This window comes from Capronia coronata, assembly GCF_000585585.1.
Source record: "Capronia coronata CBS 617.96 chromosome Unknown acBCG-supercont1.8, whole genome shotgun sequence".
NCBI lineage: Eukaryota > Fungi > Ascomycota > Eurotiomycetes > Chaetothyriales > Herpotrichiellaceae > Capronia > Capronia coronata.
Genome location: NW_006912900.1, coordinates 849269 through 868858, shown reverse-complemented (window position 1 = coordinate 868858; position 19590 = coordinate 849269). Strand labels below are relative to the sequence as shown.

The 19590-nt window shown below is 53.7% G+C and overlaps 7 protein-coding genes across 7 annotated transcripts; 3 read left to right on the top strand and 4 right to left on the bottom strand.

Annotated features, from left to right (window-relative positions):
- Positions 1-651: 651 nt before the first annotated feature.
- Positions 652-5066, top strand: A1O1_08557 (uncharacterized protein; the record flags this gene model as incomplete). The annotated part of the gene is made up of 2 exons (XM_007729416.1): positions 652-4773; positions 4833-5066. 2 exons carry the CDS (start codon positions 652-654, stop codon positions 5064-5066), a joined length of 4356 nt encoding a protein of 1451 aa, XP_007727606.1.
- Positions 5067-5863: 797 nt separating this feature from the next.
- A1O1_08556 (CPA1 family monovalent cation:H+ antiporter) lies at positions 5864-8305 on the top strand (the record flags this gene model as incomplete). Its single annotated transcript, XM_007729415.1, has 6 exons — positions 5864-5903; positions 5958-5987; positions 6046-6198; positions 6259-6392; positions 6453-6978; positions 7035-8305. 6 exons carry the CDS (start codon positions 5864-5866, stop codon positions 8303-8305), a joined length of 2154 nt encoding a protein of 717 aa, XP_007727605.1.
- A 1062-nt stretch (positions 8306-9367) lies between these two features.
- A1O1_08555 (STE/STE11 protein kinase) lies at positions 9368-12163 on the bottom strand (the record flags this gene model as incomplete). Its single annotated transcript, XM_007729414.1, has 1 exon — positions 9368-12163. One exon carries the CDS (start codon positions 12161-12163, stop codon positions 9368-9370), a length of 2796 nt encoding a protein of 931 aa, XP_007727604.1.
- Positions 12164-13286: 1123 nt separating this feature from the next.
- On the bottom strand, positions 13287-13878 carry A1O1_08554 (uncharacterized protein). Its single transcript, XM_007729413.1, has one exon. The coding sequence runs from the start codon at positions 13664-13666 to the stop codon at positions 13358-13360; it is 309 nt and encodes a 102-aa protein (XP_007727603.1). The 5' UTR covers positions 13667-13878; the 3' UTR covers positions 13287-13357.
- A 271-nt stretch (positions 13879-14149) lies between these two features.
- Positions 14150-14938, bottom strand: A1O1_08553 (uncharacterized protein; the record flags this gene model as incomplete). The annotated part of the gene is made up of 1 exon (XM_007729412.1): positions 14150-14938. The coding sequence occupies one exon, from the start codon at positions 14936-14938 to the stop codon at positions 14150-14152; it is 789 nt and encodes a 262-aa protein (XP_007727602.1).
- Positions 14939-15930: 992 nt separating this feature from the next.
- On the top strand, positions 15931-16185 carry A1O1_08551 (uncharacterized protein; the record flags this gene model as incomplete). Its single annotated transcript, XM_007729411.1, has 2 exons — positions 15931-15995; positions 16056-16185. 2 exons carry the CDS (start codon positions 15931-15933, stop codon positions 16183-16185), a joined length of 195 nt encoding a protein of 64 aa, XP_007727601.1.
- Positions 16186-16541: 356 nt separating this feature from the next.
- Positions 16542-19577, bottom strand: A1O1_08550 (uncharacterized protein; the record flags this gene model as incomplete). Its single annotated transcript, XM_007729410.1, has 1 exon — positions 16542-19577. The coding sequence occupies one exon, from the start codon at positions 19575-19577 to the stop codon at positions 16542-16544; it is 3036 nt and encodes a 1011-aa protein (XP_007727600.1).
- Positions 19578-19590: the final 13 nt, after the last annotated feature.

The window sequence follows — 19590 nt, the reverse complement described above, 5'->3', positions numbered from 1 at the left end:
CTGATTGAGAGAAGGTGGCATGGCGCAGTTTGCACGTGACTTGCCTCCCGAAAAGCCAAGTTTCCGCAACAGAGTCCGTACTAGTAGCAAAAGTGCAGCGGTTCTCACGTTTGGGTGTCACATCCTCCTTGCGAAGGGCCCCTCCAATCGCGAAAATCATCATCAACGCGTCGTATTCATCTCCGTCCATCTCAACCGGTCAGTGTTTGGTCGCAGAACCACCTGAGGATAGCTTCCGAGTACCGGAGGCGACTCTTCGTCCTCTCTTTACGCTATCCCACCGCAAACGCCCCCCAGCCTCAGCCGAACCACCACCGGTCCTTCACCTGCACTCGGTCGCCAAGGTCGTCGAGCGCGACGAGGCTGCCTCAGTCCCGCCAACGGGGACTCGGAGGTATAGACAACACAGTGGATTGGCATTAGATGGTCCAGCCACATATTCACTGATATCGTGACAAGACACCTTCGCAAGCTGGCACTTTTGCACCCTCGACTAATCAGTCGCCATGGCTTCCGTTCAGCCTGCGCCTGCGGTGCAGGCCGGTATGCCAGCACTGCCATCCAATCTTTCCCCTTCACAGGTCCAGGAAGTGTATCAGGTATGACATGATTCTCCAGCCGCGCTCCCACCATGTCCATCCCTGCCCGTTCATGGAGACTATACTCACCGAGCCACAGAAATTCCAACGCATGAAGGCCCAAAATGTCCCCGAAACGGATCCCGAGTATATCAAAGCCCATCGTTTCCTCACTGCAGTCCAACAGCAGCAGAACTACCGCAAGATGGCTGCCATGCAGCAGGCTCAAAAGCAGCAGCAGCATCAACTTCAAGCTCAACAGCAACAGCAACATCAGCAGCAGGCGCAACAGCAGCAGGCACAACAGCAGCAGGCACAACAGCAGCAGGCACAACAGCAGCAGGCACAACAGCAGCAGGCACAACAGCATCAGCAACAGCAGGCGCATCAGCATCATAACTCACCTCATGCTCAACAGGTGAATGGAAACTCAGGCACCCCCACAGCCAATGGCACTGCTACCGGACAGACTGACACTGCTGGTGCTCCTGTGAATGGGACGACCTCGACTGGACCTAATCAGACTGCAGTGACGAATAATGCGCAAGGCGCGGGAACACAGGCGCAACGCGTGGTCTCGCAAAACAATGGAAGCTTCACGCCGGAGCAGTTGAATCTGTTGAGGACGCAAATCTACGCCTTTAAGATGCTCTCGAAAAACATCGCACTTCCAGTGAAACTCCAGCAGCAACTGTTCCCTTCCGCGAAGCAGCAGGTAGCTACACCGTCCGATGCTGCTGCGGGTGGCGAAAAAGTGTCCGAGAACACTGCAGAGCAAAAGGAGGTGCTTACAAGCGAGCTCGCCCGTGCAAAATCTTTCTTCGAGACCTACCAATCCCCTTACGACATCCTTGGCCAAACGATAGGCTACGCAGATCACACGCAGCGCTCGAAGCGGGTGAAGATCCCGAGTATCCTGCCGATCAGTGTCGATATTGATCAGGTCCGCGAAGAACAAGAACGACTTGTCTATAATCGGGTCCAGGCTCGCAAGGCAGAGCTAGCCTCCCTTCCGGCCAACATCGGTTCCTGGGACACAAGTAAACCAGCCGATCCGACCGTTGATCACACATTGAAGATCAAGGCCTTGATTGAGTTCAAGAAGCTGTCCTTGCTCCAGAAACAACGCGAGCTCCGCCACGAGATCCAGCAGGAATTGTATCTTTACGATAATCTCGCCATGACTGCAAATAGATCGCTGCATCGCAGAATGAAGAAGCAATCGCTCCGCGAGGCTCGTATTACCGAGAAACTTGAAAAGCAACAACGCGATGCAAGAGAGAACAAGGAGAAGACCCGCCAGACCAATCACCTGCAATCCATCATTGCGCACGGTCAAGAAGTCCGCAACAATGCCATCAGCCAACGAGGTCGGATCCAGAAACTGGGTCGCACAATGATCACGCATCATCAGCACATGGAGCGTGAAGAACAGAAGCGAATCGAGCGCACCGCCAAACAGCGTTTGCAAGCACTGAAGGCCAACGATGAAGAGACCTACTTGAAGCTTCTCGGACAGGCCAAAGATTCCCGTATCACTCACCTCCTCAAACAGACGGATGGCTTCCTGCAGCAGCTTGCCGCATCTGTGAGGGCGCAACAACGCATTGCTGCCGAGGCCTGGAAAGGAGAGGACAAATACTTGGACGAGCAAGAGGAAGAAGACGAGTCCGGAGACGAGGACGGCCAAGGCAAGGTCGACTACTATGCTGTCGCTCATCGCATCAAAGAAGAAGTCAACGAGCAGCCTGCGATGCTGGTCGGCGGTACGCTGAAAGAGTATCAGCTCAAAGGTCTGCAGTGGATGATATCTCTCTTCAACAACAATCTTAACGGGATACTGGCCGACGAAATGGGGCTGGGCAAGACCATTCAAACCATCAGTCTGATTACCTATCTCATCGAAAAGAAGCGACAGAATGGTCCCTTTTTGGTCATTGTTCCTCTCAGCACCCTCACCAACTGGAATATGGAGTTTGAAAAGTGGGCGCCATCGGTTAACCGGATCGTGTATAAAGGGCCGCCGAACACTCGGAAACAGCAACAGATGAGGATTCGCCAGGGCAACTTCCAGGTGCTGCTGACGACATACGAATACATTATTAAAGATCGCCCCGTTCTCAGCAAGATCAAATGGGTCCATATGATTGTTGACGAAGGTCATCGCATGAAAAACGCCGAGTCAAAGCTGAGCAGCACTCTCACGCAATACTACACGACACGATATCGCTTGATCTTGACCGGTACGCCCTTGCAAAACAACCTTCCTGAGTTGTGGGCCCTGCTCAATTTCGTGCTGCCTACGATCTTCAAGTCGGTCAAGTCGTTCGACGAATGGTTCAATACTCCTTTTGCCAACACTGGTGGTCAAGACAAGATGGAGTTGACCGAAGAAGAACAGTTGTTGATCATTCGCCGTCTCCACAAGGTGCTGCGGCCATTCCTCCTCCGTCGTCTCAAGAAAGATGTGGAAAAAGACCTTCCCGACAAACAAGAGCGTGTAGTCAAGTGCCGCTTCTCTGCCCTTCAAGCCAAGCTTTACATGCAACTGATGACACACAACAAGCTGGCCGTGACAGACGGGAAAGGTGGCAAGACTAGCATGCGTGGTCTCAGCAACATGTTGATGCAGCTGAGGAAACTTTGCAACCATCCTTATGTCTTCGAACCCGTGGAAGATCAAATGAATCCTGGCCGAGGCACCAATGACTCTATTTGGCGGACATCCGGCAAGTTCGAGCTCCTCGATAGGGTTCTACCCAAGTTTCGTGCGACGAACCATCGGGTATTGATGTTCTTCCAAATGACGCAGATCATGAACATCATGGAGGACTTTTTGCGGCTGCGAGGAATCCCATATCTCCGTCTTGATGGTGGTACAAAGGCTGAGGACCGTTCCGAACTGCTTCGCCTGTTCAACGAACCAGGGTCGCCGTATTTCTGCTTTTTGCTTTCGACTCGTGCCGGTGGATTGGGTCTGAACTTGCAAACTGCAGACACTGTCATCATCTACGATTCAGATTGGAATCCCCACCAGGATTTGCAGGCCCAGGATCGTGCACATCGAATTGGACAAAAGAACGAAGTGCGTATCCTGCGACTCATCAGCTCGAACTCGGTGGAAGAGAAAATCTTGGAGCGCGCTCAGTTCAAGCTTGACATGGATGGCAAGGTTATTCAGGCTGGTAAATTCGATAACAAGTCGACCAACGAAGAACGTGACGCGTTCCTGAAAACCTTGTTGGAATCTGCCGAGGCCGCTGAGCAGGCTGGGGACAGCGAGGAAATGGACGACGACGATCTGAACGAGATTATGGCTCGGAATGAAAACGAGTTGGTGCTTTTCAAACAGATGGACAAAGATCGTCTCGACAACGACCTGTATGGACCTGGACGGCCGCTTCCTCGGCTGATGTGCGAAGATGAACTTCCGGAGATCTACATGGCCGAAGACAACCCGGTCCAAGAGGTCGAGGAAGAGTACGCCGGTCGCGGTGCTCGTGTCAAGACACAAGTCAAGTACGATGATGGTCTTACGGAAGAGCAATGGCTGGCTGCTGTCGACGACTCTGACGACTCTATCGGCGAAGCGGCGAAGCGGAAGGCTGCACGCATTGACAAGAGACGGTCGAACAAGCAGAAACGAGAACGTGACGCCGCGGGTGGTGCTTCCTCGCCGGAAGAAGCCGAAAGCTCTGAGGAAGAGCCTCCGCCTAAGAAGAAGGGACCGCGCAAGTCGGCCGGCCAGAAGCGCAAAGGGGATGATATCGAAGAGGAGACGCCGGCGCCCAAGAAGAAGCGTGGCAGGCAACCGAACAAAGTGGCTTCGGACCCGCTCACGAGTGCCGAACGAAATGCCCTACAGAAAGCACTGAAGTCCATCTTCCAGTCGATCAAAGCGCTGGAAGTGCCGGATTCCGACCCCGAGGATCAATCTGAAGACGAAAGCGACGAGGAGCCACCCACACGATTGGTCATTGGTCCCTTCCTGGAGCTACCGCCGAAGAAACTGTATCCCGATTACTACAACTTCATCCAGGAGCCCATCGCGATGGACATCATTGAGAAACGGATCAACAGTTACCAGTACACGAGCCTGAATGACCTAAGCAGGGATATTGCTCTTTTGGCCAAGAACGCCAAAACATACAACGAAGACGGCAGCATGATCTACAATGATGCGATTGCCATTGAGGTAAGTTTCCCGTCGACTCAAGTCTCGACATAGAGCTCTTGCTGATCACACTGATTTAGAACTTCTGCAACGAAGCGATCGCGAGGCAAATTGCCCAGCACCCTATCCTTGGGAACGTTGGACAGAGGGCTCATCCGGATGGCGACTCTACCGCAGCAGCATCGAGTGCCGGCACACCCCAAGGATCTGTCGCCCCTTCAGGAGGGACCAAACTAAGACTGACATTGGGGGCTGGCGGGAGTGGAAACGCCACGAATGGCACGACCAGCCGAGCTGCCAGCGGAACGGAATGATGTACCATTGTACAATAACGCGGATGAACTAGGAAGCCGACAGGGCAGTGGTGGTTCAATTGTAACCCTGGATTTGAGGGCGTTTCACGGTCGATTCGTTATGCATTTGACATGGTGCTGCTGGGAGAAGCAAGAAGGGGTGGGTGTTGTTGCTTTCTTTCAGCATGCTTGGGGGGGCGTGGTATGGAGGGATTCATTACTGCTCAGAAGGCGTGGAGGCTGTAAGATGGGTCGAAAGCGACCAGAAGAGTGTTTAGATTGCCTCGGGGTTCATCTCGAGAGCGTTGAAATTGTTCAATGAGTAAATACATACCGTGTGTAACCACTGGAGCAGAACGAATCAAGAGAATGACAGCTTAGCAACACGTACACGGTATAGAAGTCCCGGAAAAGGGGTAGAAGGGAAGTTCCCGCAAGCACGCGAGGACGTAGGAGGCTTGCGACCACGATTGCGACTTGATGGCGCTTCCTGGCAGTGTCAAAGCTGTCAAGTTCGTCGTCTCGTTAAATGCCTGAGTGAGTGAGTGGTAGTACGTACTTAGTATACTACAGTGAACACCACCACCACTATCGACACCAACACCACCATCATCAACTTATCACTCTGTACAAACCTTCAAAACACCCATCCGTATTCTTGTGTCTACGCAATCTTCTTCCTTCAAAGCACCACTCATCCCCTGTGCCCTAATCTCGAGCTACTCGACCCTCCTCTACAGAGCTCACTCCTCCTGCGATGCGAAGTCGTCTGCGGCCCTCACTTCGAATGAACAGGTGACTCTGGCAACTGCGCCAACATGGCGTCGAGTCTGGTGGGCGCGACATTGAACATTCTTCGTGAGATCCAGGATCCCCATCTCCTCGGGCCCAACAATACTGACTGTTAGAAAGGCCGGCAGGTCGAAGACGTCGATCCAGATGGTGCGCACGATTAACCATCCCTCTTGACCCCAATCGCCTATCTCTAACGATCCGCGAGCAGAACCCGCCGAAGCAGGACAGAAAGAGATCTTCTCGTCATGGGCACTCTTCATCCTGATCATGCTGCTCATTGCGGCGCTCTTTACGAGTTACATCCTCCAACAGAAAAGAATCCAGGCTGTTCATGAGACGGTCATTTCCATATTTGCCGGTGCGCCTGTTACACTCCGTAGGAACACACATGGGACACTGCGCTGATTGTATCTTGCAGGCATGATTGTCGGGCTGGTGATACGTGTCACACCAGGAACCGCGATCCAGGACACGGTCAGCTTCGACTATCAATTCTTCTTCAATCTTCTCTTACCACCGATCATCCTGAATTCGGGTTACGAACTGCACCAGGTTAGATCACCGCAAGAGTCGAAAGACCAGACATCCGGACAAACTGCTAAGCGCGCATAGGCCAACTTCTTTCGAAACATCGGAACCATTCTCACGTTCGCGTTCGCTGGGACCTTCATCTCCGCCGTCTCGTTGGGGCTGATTCTATGGTTGTGGACACGAATCCCCTTTGACGGCTTCTCCATCACCTGGGTCGAGGCCATTTCGGTCGGCGCAACCCTCTCCGCCACCGATCCGGTCACGATCCTCGCCATCTTCAATCTCTACAAGGTCGAGCCGAAACTGTACACCGTCATCTTTGGCGAGTCCATCTTGAACGACGCCATTGCCATCGTCCTGTTCGAGACCGCTCAACGATACCGCGAAGGAGCATCGGGCAATCTGAACATCATCAGTCTCTTTGAAGCCATCGGGATTTTCTTGCTGGTGTTCTTCACCAGTCTCATGATCGGTGTCGTCGTGGGTGTCGGCACCGCGCTCGCCCTCAAGTACACACTCGTGCGCAGATTTCCCAAGATTGAGAGTTGCCTGGTCTTCTTGATCGCATATGCAACCTATTTCTTCTCCAATGGCGTGCACATGTCAGGTATGGGGTCCTTGAGGCTCGCGCATTTCACCCGCCACATGCTAACATGTCATCAGGCATCGTGTCGCTCTTGTTCTGCGGTATCACCCTCGAACACTATGCCTACTACAACATGTCGAGACGGACACAGCTCACCACCAAATTCGTCTTCCAAATCCTCGCTCAGCTGTCCGAAAACTTCATCTTCATCTACCTGGGCCTCACTCTGTTCACCGAGACCGATTTGGTCTTCAAGCCACTGTTCATTCTGGTCACCGTGGTTGGGATCTGCGCCGCGCGCTGGTTGGCAGTCTTCCCACTCTCCAAAGCCATCAACTACATTATCAGACTTCGAGCCAAACGCAGGGGCCATGAAGTCGCCGAAGAACTCCCCTGGCATTATCAAGCCATGTTGTTCTGGGCAGGTCTACGTGGTGCGGTCGGAGTCGCGCTGGCTGCCGGTCTTCAAGGGAACGAAGGACCCGCATTGCGCGCCACCGTGCTGGTCGTTGTGGTGTTGACTGTCATCATCTTCGGTGGCACCACCGCACGCATGTTGGAGATTCTAGGCATTCGCACCGGGGTAGTTGAGGAAATCGACTCGGACGACGAGTTCGACATTGAAACCGCCAACGGCGGCACATACTACAAGCGCTCGGGGACCGGCTTTGGCCACAATCCCCGACCGTCCATCGGGTTGGATTACGTGGGCAACAGTCGCCCCGGGGCCGTCAACGGGTCGGCTGCCCGCCCACACACCGACCGCGGCTACAGCAGCAGCAACGGGCGGTCGCCGCCACTGGGTCGCGTCAAGGGCGCAAACCATCGCCGACATTCGACGCTCAGCCAGCGCGAGCGCGACCGCGACGCCGCCGCCCAGCACGGCAACCTCCTGTCCGGGAGCGGGTCGGCCAGCGACGACGAAGACGCCGCGGCGGCCGACCTCGATCTCCCGCCCGCTGCGCCACGGCGCAAACCCTCGCCCCTGGCACCGGTGCCGGCGGCAAAGGACAACACATCGAACCCGTACGAATCGCGGACCTGGTCCACTCCGGACATCATCTTCAGCACCGAGAGCCACGACGACTCTGGCGACATGGGCAACCCCGGGGCAGGGGGAGGAATGGAAGGAGCTGGAGCTGGAGCTGGAACCGGCACACCTGGACCTGTTGCAGCCGCAGCTGGACTAGCCGCGACGACCGGCCCCAGTAGCAGTATTCGGAATCTCCTCCGCGGAGCCACCGCCGATCATACAGCCTGGTTCCGCCAGCTGGATGAGGACTACATCAAGCCGCATCTTCTGCTCGACCAGCATCAAGGTCATGGGAAGGGTCCGCCGCCTGTCTAACTAATTCCCTTCTTCCCCTTCTTCCCCCGGGGCCCTAGTACTCACATCACCCGTCCACTGTCGCCTATCGGCGCGAAAAGGATAGTGAGTGGAAAGGGGGACAGAGATAAAGCTAGAAGATAAAAGCTAGAAGATAGAAAGGCCAAGCAACTCCGTGGCGGTGTCCTGTCTGTGGCCACGCACGCACATACATACGGGCGTCTGGTATGTCGGTCGGTTTTGGAACTGTCATGTACAAATTGAACATAGAGATGGTTTCACCTGGTCCTCCAGCCTAGCCCAGCCCAGCCCACCTTCAACGAAAATGAGAGAGACTAGATACAGACCCGGCCCGGCTCGGATTCTCTGAGGGCTGACTTGCGTCGCGTTTCCGAGCCCTCTTCTTCGCCTTTTGTATGTGTATATCCAGAGAGATATCCAGAGAGAAATAGAGAGAGGAACGGAGAACAAGAACATGTTTCTTCAATCCAGATGTGGGAATCAAGTAACTACTAACTTACCTCAACTAGGGAATTGGTATGAGTGACCGAGAGCCTTGTAGTTGTAACTTGTGCTGTACTCGTAGCGATGGGCTATAAGGCTGCATTCACTACTTGACCACCCACCATCCAGAGCAAGGCTCAACGGAGCATCCATCCATGACCATGGCATCGGGGGTAATAGCTGTGATCTTGAAGGGAAAAAGGGAGGGTATAACCTACTAAGAATACTGCTACTACTAAGCTACTACAGATAAATAAGAGTCCACGGCATCTCCGCGATAGAACTGACCCAGCGAGATGTTGTGCATGGAGATAGATACACGAAACAAGGGAAAATAATACAAGACACAACAATCATGTAATGTGAGTCGAGGAACAGTTTGCTCTCCTATCACTGGGCTTAGGCTGTTTGGTTGATACATGATTCATCCATCCCCTCTGTGCATTCTGTCCATCTGATATCGATTGACATGGACGCGAGTCTGATGACGGTCGCCCATAACGTCCTTCAGGTCAAGCAAGATCTGGTCTCTTCATGTCTCACCTAGCATTCCATGAATGAACGACTCCGAGCCCTTCATTAAGCCATCGGAAGCAGAAACTTCTCCTTCAAAAGCTCATCGGCCGACGGTCTCTTCTCATGATCCACCTCGAAGGTCTTGTTCATGAACTTCTTGGCTTCTTCGCTGGCGATGTCCGGGATCGACGGCTTCTCGTTATTACTGCCGACAGCAAACAGAGTCTGCAGGGTCGTCATGGACGGGAAGGGGCGCGAGCCGGTAAACATTTCCACGACCAGGCACCCGACGGACCAGATGTCGGATTTGATGGACTGGCCGCTCTGCCGCACGACCTCGGGCGCCATCCAGAAGACACTGCCTTGCAAAGACGTGCGCGTGCCCGGGGCGGCGTTCATGCCGTTGAAGTTGGTTTTCTTGGACACGCCGAAATCCGAGATCTTGACCGCTCCGCGGTTGTCAACCAGGATATTGGCACCCTTGATGTCGCGGTGGATGATGTTCCGTGCGTGCAGATACGAGAGGCCCTCCAGGATTTGGCGGGTGAAGTTCCGCACCAGCGGTTCTTGGAATGTGTTGTACTGTTTGAGCATCCCGGCAATAGACCCGCCGGGGACGTACTCGAGGAAAATGTTGAGGTGGTCTTCATCGGACGACGTGCCTAGGTATTGCACGATGTGCTCGTGGCGAAGTCCTTGCAGCAATGTGATTTCTTGCTTCAGAGCGGCGATCATTGCCGTCTTTTTCTTGTCCCCTTCGGTGCCTTTGGCGATATTGGGCAACTCGACTTGCTTGACTGCCATGAGCTCACCCGTCACGGCGTGGAGGGCCAAGTAGACGCTACCAAACGAGCCCTCGCCGATCAGATCGCCCTTCATCCAGTTATTTTTGTCGAAGCTGTTTCCCTTGAGAAAGGAAGTCAATGCTTGGTCTTCTTCCTCACCATCTTCGGCGACAATGACGGACAGCCGCTCGTGGATGGTGTCGCTGCCTGTACCTGCAGGACTTTCGTCAAAATAACTGCCTCGGACGGCGTCGCTGCCGGCTGCAGTATCAGAGCCACTGTCAAAAGACACATATGACTTGCGGTTCGGTTCCTGCACAGATTCTTCCTGCAGTGGCTGAAGGGTCGACGACGCAATAGAATCTCGGAAGGCCGAGCTTGGAAGATTGAATTTGGTCGATACCACCGACAATGGTCTGCCTGTGGGGGTCCGAGAGGTGCTCCCAGTTTGTGAGAGCCATGATTCGGCAATACTGGGGATACTGGGCACTGGCGGAGCATCTTTCAAACTTGAGGCGTAGCTCACATTGCTCATCACACTCAATCGGCTCGCTGCCCGGCTCATACGTTGCGACCGCCGCACCGATAATCTCATTGTCTTCTCAATATCTTCGCGTTGATGCGCAGGGAAGTATGAGGTAAGTTCTTGGACAATCATCTCGCTTGGGGGTCGAGCGCCAAAGAATGATCGCAGCTTCGTGCTCTGCTGACTTGGCACCCTAAGGCGTTGTGCTTCTTGCCGGTCCTGTTCATCAGCCGTGGCTATCACATTCCGGTTTCTGTCAGTGGTGGTGACTGGAGAAATTGGCGCCTGGATATGATGCCAGGATTCGCCGGTCAGCTTCTGAAGTTTGATCTGATTGCGCATGTTGTTGCTGCTCAACGCGTGGTTGTGCAAGACTTGTGATTCATCGGCCGCTATCTGCGCAGCCTTACGGGTTTCCTCCAGATCTGGTGGACCATCGTTTATCTTCCGGAGTATCAGCCTATTCCTCTCCGATCGCGTCGATTCGTTGCAGATCCTTATAAGCTCGCTATCACCGACTCGACGACAATTGGCAGGCTCGGGCTCAACACCGTTAAGGACGTAAAAACAATAATTGCGAAAGTGGGTTTCTGGAAGGAGCAATTTCTTGAGGACAGTGGCAGTCACTTCGTCGGCGGTCCTGCAAAATTTGATGTTCACAACCTTGGTTTGTCCACCATTGTGGATGATTTTGATGACAGGTGATCCCGTAGGCAGACCACCGGGAGTTAATCCATCTATACTGGAATTCTGCCGCAGATGCGCTGCCCTGGTAGTCTGGCTTGCCAGCTGGGGTGTTTCGGGTCGCCTTCCTGAGGACGAGTTGGCTGATCCTGGCTGGCTGAAGTAGCCGGTGCTCGGATTGCTTCTTCCCCCTGCATCCATGGGACTCCCAGCATACCGATGAGGCCTCAATCCAGCACTGTGGACATCGGATTGAGGAGAACTTGGCCTGGACCCGACCTTGAATCCCGTCCCCGCGGAGTTGAAGTTCTGCAGTGCTGAGGGATCCAGCTGGCGAGAGAAACGCTTTGCACTTCCCGCCTGTGATCTGGATGCATGGGTGCGAGGGGAGTCTGAGGATGATGGAGTGGCGGCAGCGACAGCGGCGAAGCCATCTAGGATGGCAAGAGAATCCCGATTCTTTTTAGTCCGCAGCAACGAAGACTTGTTGCGTAATTGTTTGATTGCCACGTTGATTCGAACTCGGTCACCAATTTTCTTGATTCCCATCTCCGACAAGATCTTCTGATCACATTCCAGCAGACTCTCGCCGGTAAAATTGTTTGCTTTGAAAAGCGATTCATACTGTCCGCAACGGATCGTGTGTAGCCATTCCCCGACCTTTTTCTCGTCCCATGCTCGAATTGAATCCAGACCATCGTAGCCGTCAGAGAACTCTGAATCGGTAGGGGATGTAAAGAGACCATCTTGAAGGGCCATCGAGGAAACCTGCGTTCTCTGGGAACTGTCGGAGAAGTTGCGTATGGGTATCTGCTGGGTTGTGGTTGAGATATTCGCGACATAGGGCGGCTTGGAGGCCAACATTGTCGCGTCGGCTTTACGGCGTCATCTGAGAGAGGATGATACAGACAACGAAATGTGATCCGAGTCCGCCTCTTTTCAGATGGACTGCATCTCAGGAGCCCGCTTTGCCCGCCTGCGGAGAAAGAATCAGGCACAAGGACCGAAACCTGAGGTCAAAGCCCGCGGACGAGGAAACCGTAGAGTGTGAAGCAGGAAGGAGGCAGGTGTCGGTCGGACAAAGAGGACTGACGAGCTGCGAGTGGAAACAGGTGCTTTACCAGAAGCGGCCTTTTGCCAGATGGCGTCTGAATCAGGAGTAAGAGCAGAAGGGATCTGGGGTCGAGATGCGTAGATGGCGGGCGATTGGGGATGACGAGTCCGACCACTCTAGCTGGTCAGTGTCACTGCTGTCAAGAAGCAGTGGTGCATCATGGTCGCATGGTCGGCGAACCTGAAACACACCACGGGGACCAACAAGATGTGGCCGAGCTTCGTGGCAGCGAAGGTACGCGACAAGGAACTGTCAGGGATCGGATCACGATGGAGAGGATGATAGCCGAATGGTAGAAACACTGGAAGCACAGATGAGAATCAAGAGAGGGGGGAGTGAGTCTGGACAGCGCCAATCATAAGGGCCAGGTGGCCGCCACAAGGAGTTCCAGATCAGGGTTCGGGGAGCATCCAGGGCACGGTTGGGGTCTAAGGGGGGTTTCTCTAGGCATCTTCAAGCCTAGGGGCTCCTGATTAGCATGCTGGGCCTGGCCTGAGCCTCTCTCCTCGAGCCTATTTCCTCCGTAGAGGCGAGAAGCCATTCCCATTCGAGGAAGATCCGAACAACTGCGCCGCGTGTTACAGAAAACGCCTTCCTCTACCTACCTACATGGTACAGCACATACATCTCACAGCCTGATTCCTGCAATTCAACTATTCCCAACCTCCATGTCATCTCCCATTCTGTTAGGTGCTTGTGTACTTTCCTCAGGGTTTTGAAGCTGGTTTTCTTCATATCACTTCCCATTCGCAGCTGGCCGGGAACAAAATGGGCGTTGACTTCACGCTCACTGCAGACTGCGATGTTTTGCTTCGGTAGGTTCACTCAACACCTTGAGACTGACAACCTTGGGCAGGCAACCAGTACACACATCTACAAGCTGCCTGGCCAGAACCTTCCTTTCATCTGGACGAAGTGATCCCACTCAATATCATGTGCGAAGACTACTTCAACCATAGCTGAACGATCCTCACCTCGATTGGGAACCCATCTCTCGAAGCAGCACATACCCGAGCCAGGGTCTCCCTCGATCCTGGTATGTCAACATGCATGCAGCAACGCCTGCCAGTCTCATCGAACCAAGTCACAATCTCCTTCTCTCCTGTGAGCACTCGAAGGTCGTGGCATGGGTCCCCTGCCAGACAGACTGACTTCGCTGGCTGATTGGACATTCTGCATAGCAGATGAATATGTCCTGGAGATGGCCAGGCGCATTGAGGGATGTACACGGTTCCATCTCTGAAGAAGTCCATTGCAGCCGGGAATGAAGCCAGAGGTTCCACGAGAACTGGTCTTGATGTTCAGCATCAAAAGAAGGTATCTCTAACGTCTGAATCAAGGGTAGTAGGATCCAGTTTAAGACCATGTGCTTGCCCAAGTTGTGCTGTGTCTTCCCACCTCAAGAACTGAGAGCGCCATTGCCAACAATGAATTTGGTATTCCGGTTGGTAAGTCTCGCAGGCACCGACGTGGTTGTTATGAACGTTGCCCGGATAAGTCGTGGCGGGAGTAAAGGACAGATATCTTGAAGCCTCGTGGGGGGGGAAGAGCAAAGACAGCGTGTCACAGTCTCCAGAAACCATGCTGAGAATCGGCGGCGTTGACATAGTGTACCCCTTTCTCAACATGCTGTTGTCCTAGAATTCGCGAATCAAGGAGCTTTCCATCTGGCTCTTCCGATGGTCTCGGCGATTAGGAATGGGCAACCTTGCTTGCCCGGATTCGAAGTCGAGGTGTCATTTCAGAGATTGCTTGTTGCGTTGCTTGTTGGCCACACTATGTGGCACAAACCGAAGCGCCGACATGGATGCAGCCAGATCGTTGACGGTGGGATCCGAGACAGGCGCGGCGGATTTGAGATTACCGACTCCATTTCGTTCTCGGTCTCGCTTAGATGAATCTGCACCGTCGCTTCTTCGTACGACAGAGGTAGAGCTGTCCTGTGCATCAGTCCCCGGTTCTGTTCGTGATTCCTGTCTCCGATGCCTGTTGGCTTGAGCGTGGTCCATGGCCGTAGACACCCTCCTTCGACGACCTTCGTGCAGCATCGAGGTTGACTGATCGATGCCCGTGTCCACGATGCGAAAGTGGTACATCTTGGGAAACGAGTGCTTGTCGATCAGATGCAGCCGTCTCTTCTGGGGCGTGGAGCAGCGTCGTTCACAACCCTCGACGAAACAGGCGTACGTCTTCTCACCTTTGGCTTGCATGGCTTCTCGGAAGGTGTTGTGGTGCTCGTCAATGTGTAAGGCGAGGAAATGGGCGGTCGGGAAATTCTTGCCGCACGATGTACACCGATTCGAATGGTCTTTGGCATAATGGACCTCGAAGTCTTCGATCGACGGGAACTTCAGAGTTTCTCGATGCGGCGGCAGGGAGCATTGAATGGCACTCTTGGGAGAAGCGGTCGCATCCATGTCGGCTGCACTGAGCTTTCTAGGAGGCGGAGATGCAGACTCCTCCACGATGGAAGATCCTTCATCTTCGGAGGTCGCATTCGACGAGTTGTGCGACCGTTTGACCATGGCGGTGAGCGGCTTGGAAGATGACAGCGCAAGATGCAGGATGTCGTATCAGACTGCACGTACTAGCAGCGGTAGTACAGAGTAGAGGGATGCCTCCAGGCTGATACCTAGATACTAGTATGTGGAACCGCATGGAATCGTTGGCACCTACCTCTACACTGTATATTCCCACGGGGACATCAATTCACATACCGGCTCATTCATGATGGTAGGTCTAAGAACTGGAAGCCTGATAGCGACAAAGGACCATAGAGGTTGACTCACGTAGATGGGGTGGGTAAGAACCTATATCAAGTCATGCGTTATAGGGGACAACAGATAAGTGTCTACAGCACCGAGAAGCAGGGGAACCGCCCAGGCTAAGGGGCCCATGCTTAGACTTTTAGTGACTTTAGTAGTCACTAAGGTACCTTAGGTACCCACTAAAAGTAGCGAGCGTCACAGGCTATCAGGTTGGAATCCACCTTTCACATGAAAACCTGATTATATATCAAATAGACAAAATTTGTCCCTAAATCGGTCTCCTCAGCTCCGGTTCAAGTGCCTGTGGTGAAAGGGTTATCATTGCTGCCTTCCAAGCAGCAGGTCCTGGTTCGAGTCCTGGCAGGCACACATGTTCACTTTTTTGCTGTTTAGCTCCTTGAATGTATATTTCTTGTGGGTTCGTGTTTCTCTGCCGTGGATTCTTGTGCTTTATTTGGTTTTTATGTCTCTCGTATTGCCCCTTTCCCTTGATGGTGATAAGCCAACCAAGCTGATTGGCGTGTATGATCATTTGCCTCTGCTAACGGTGCCTAGGTACCTTAGCACCACGGGGTCGCAGTGACGTATTAGCAGAGCAGGCTGCCGCCCTACCAACTTCCCACCTGGAAGCAACAGACATACATTACGCCTCGCCATCCATCAGATCACTTCATTCGAGGCGATCAAATTGCCTTTTTAGAAAGTTTTAGTTGTTATCGAACAGATCCGGTTCCCGAACTACTGTAACGATGAACATCCCCAAATTCAACGAGCGCGAAAAGGCCCTGGAGGACGACTATATTCGGCGCAAGGAGTATGTTCCCACCCCTTAAGGTGGCGGACGGACGAAACTAATGACATGTCTATGGTACAGAGCAGAGAAGTTCAAGCCTGCTGCGACCCAGCCAGGGAATTCGGGAAGTCAAACTACCATCAAGACCACACAAAACGTATGTCCAGCCTCTCCTCTCGAAGCGTATCTGACTGGTCCTTGGGGTGTATAGACTGAAGCAAAGAAATGAGGAGAGAAAGTCGCAAAGTCGACTGGGATGGAGCAGTAGCAACAGCAACGGGAATCGACGTGCAATGCCCTCCGAACGATGCTGAGATGATGAATTGTAATGCACCCCTGCACTAGTATATGATGTCTTGGTCTACAGGCGTGTCGGGTATCGCAGCAGGACTGGGGTCAAATCGAGTGGGTACTTCTGGGGCATATGCTCCCAGAGCAGTTTTTTTGATAGGAAACAAACGAATATGATGATGCGTGAAGTCTTGGACCACAAGATAGCATTGTTCTGGCACTTTCAAGTTGTGGACAGTCTGATACATCCGGCTCCTCTGCGCCTGTGCTAAGCGCTCAAGCAATGTATCCAAACCCACTTCCTCTACAAGCGATCCAGAAGTCCTTCACAATGTCGTTCGTTTTGCGCCCGCCTCGAAGGGCCTCGATCTGTGCTAGAAATCTCTCTCTCTCCTCAAGCGTCGTAGCCTGAAGAGCCTTTTCGCTCATGACCCCAGACTCCGGCTTGACGACCTCGCGAAGTACCGTCTTGGTCAGCATGAGTTGTTTCTGGACAAACTTCTTCAAGGGCTCCGTGAGGCTGTCGATCTCGGATCGAGCACATTCGCCGCCCAGCAAGCGTAGGATCAGTGACAGGATGCGAGGCCCGAACTGGCGCAACAGATTGCCCACTCGGACGGGGACCTCGGGGTCAAACGCAGTCAATGCGTCCGGGACAGTGAAGTCTGCAAACGCTGCAAAGAAGGCCGCGGCCGACCGCCGAGGCAGCGTGTCCGGGTCGGCCAGGACGACAAGGCCCGACTCGAAAGCCACGGCGGCCGTGCCTTCACTGTCCTCCACCCCGAACCAGACCACGCCCCATTTGGCCACCAAGCGAGCCAGGAAGTCGAGCGAGCTCGACGCGAAGTTGGTATTTGGCAGTTGGCGCGACTCGTGAAACGTTGACAGAGTTTGTTGCAGTCCTGCGCACACAAGGTATACAAGCTTGCGGACAGCAGCCGGGACGCTGGCGGGAGCTATGGAAGCCAACAAGCTCGACGCGCAAGCCAATGTGGTGTCAATGGCCGGGTTGTCTAGATGGACCAGTTCAGAGATCAGTGAGAGGGCGGTCGAGTCCGCAAACTTGAATGGGGCAGGATGGTCCTCAGGAAACCCGGATTTGATGAAGTCGCAGCAGGCCTCGATGAAGTCGCTGTCGACGTGGGCCTGCATTTTCTTCAGCGTAGCCCCATACAGGCTGAGTATGGATGTCTGGACGGCTGCGCCTGGGCCGTTGATCCAGAAGTCCACCTGTCCTTGAGGGTGTGACGCCTCGAGATCCACGGGCTGGTCATGAGGCGAGCGTAGGCCTTTCCCGATCCAAGCCAAGGTCTGCATGATGTCGATGCAGCCTTTCACCAGCTCCTCGCCGTCCAAGCGTCCCTCGTCCAACACGGCCAACGCCTGCGCGACCGACGCTATCAGCTGGGACAGCGGCTCCATTTTGGCATCATCGCTCGGAAGAGCCTGGATGATCGCGGCAACGGCAGCATAGATTCGATGCCGTTCAGCCTCGCCAAGGTCGCCTATTGTGGCAAGAGATCCCATAAATTGTGGGAGCCCCTCTTTCAGTATCGACCGGTGTGAATCGCAGAGGCTGTAGATGGCCCGCGACGCTGCAGATGCAGATGCCTGCAGATGTAGAGATGAGAAAAGGAAGTTCAGAACCATGACCAAGCTGTCTGGATGCCGTTGCAGATATCCCTCGTTCTCCGTGATGAATCGAATCCCGGTCTGCCGTGCTCGGTCCGGCACAACCGGGCCTGATCGAAGCAGGTACGTCCAAGGCTGGCTGCTGAGCACGGTTGTGATCACTCCGTCGTACGTATTTGGGTCGGACGACATGGTGTCGGAGAACGCGGCAAGGCTGAATGTGGCTGCTTCGAAGGTGCTCCAGTCTGTCGAGGGCCCCTGTGACAGGATCAGACCGACAATCTCTTCGATCAGCCCGGACCCGAGGACCGTGAATGCCGATTGCAAGAAATCTTGCACATCATATCGGAAGTCCTGGAATTTCAGTCGCTCATCCATGTCCCAGTCTTGGGTGTCGTTTGACATCTGTTCCGTTGGAAGCTTGATCTTGTGTAGACATGCCTGACATGCATCAGTAGCCAAAGCCTTGACGAAGGTCTTTGCCTGATCATCCTCCTCCCAGTCGGACGAGCCTTCTACTATCTCGCTGATCTTCTCGAGAGCTATCTGGCACACTGGATCCTCGATGACCGCCACACCCTCGCACCGGAGCAGTCGTTGCAACGTGCGGATGATGGTATCGTACAGACCGGTATGAAGGAAATCCGACTTGGTGAGGTCCAGCTGGCTCATGATGGTCTCCAGCAGATCGACGTATAGAATCCCATCAGAGTCGAAGTCTCCTTGCGTCAGCCGGTCCACCATCTCCTCTGCCTTCCTAGAAGCTGTGATACTGGCCGGGAAGTTTGGTAATGACTCTCGAAGCAGTTTCGGAGTTGACTGTTGTAAGGAAATGAGCATTTGAAGGATACATGCAGTATATGAAGCATCCTCAAACCAATTGCTGATGATGCCAATGCACTCTTTGACCACAAGTTCGGATTGCTGTGGAACGTGACTGTCGCCAGTGGCTTCCTGGGATTTCAGCAAGCTGGCCCAATAAGGGGTTGCTTGAACGAGCAGTTGAAACAACTCATTAGGATGACTAGACGCCGCGGGTTCTTTCTCTGTCATACGAGCAAGGCAGAACCGAAATAGCTGCCATGCGTCAGAACAGTTCGCAGCTGCGCGAGACATGAGTTTGCTTTCAGCAACAGAACTCTGCGAATGGCTGCTCAGATCTTCGGCCATGATGGCAGCGATCATAAGCACACCTTTGAGCTGCTGGTAGGCACAGCTCTGTGCGTGGTCCAGCAAGCGACCCATCTCTGGTAAATCCGCTGCCGCAACATAATGCCTGCTGAGCAGACATGCCAGGACCTGTCGCAACGGATATCTCCAGCCGGAATCTGCTCTGACGAACAGAGCCGTTAGGGTCGAAGACAGTTTCCGAAGGACAAAGTTGGAATCTGGTAGATCCACAAGCCGCGTGTAGTTGGTGACCAACGCCTCGATCAAGTAATTCCTCATGCCCTCGTCCTTGCCTAGAGCATCGTTGTCCCAATCTGCGTTGATCTTGATGGTCAAGGTCAGCGCCCCGTAAAACCGGAGGGTGGCATCTTCATTCTGCAGCAGATCAAGCCCGAGTTGCCATGCAGTCTTCTCTCGTTGAAGCCGTTGGATTTGTCTTTGGATCTCATTGATGCGTTCGGGAGCGGATTGATTGCTTGGATCATTCAGTTCTCTGATTAACTCCTCCATTGTGACAGTGTGA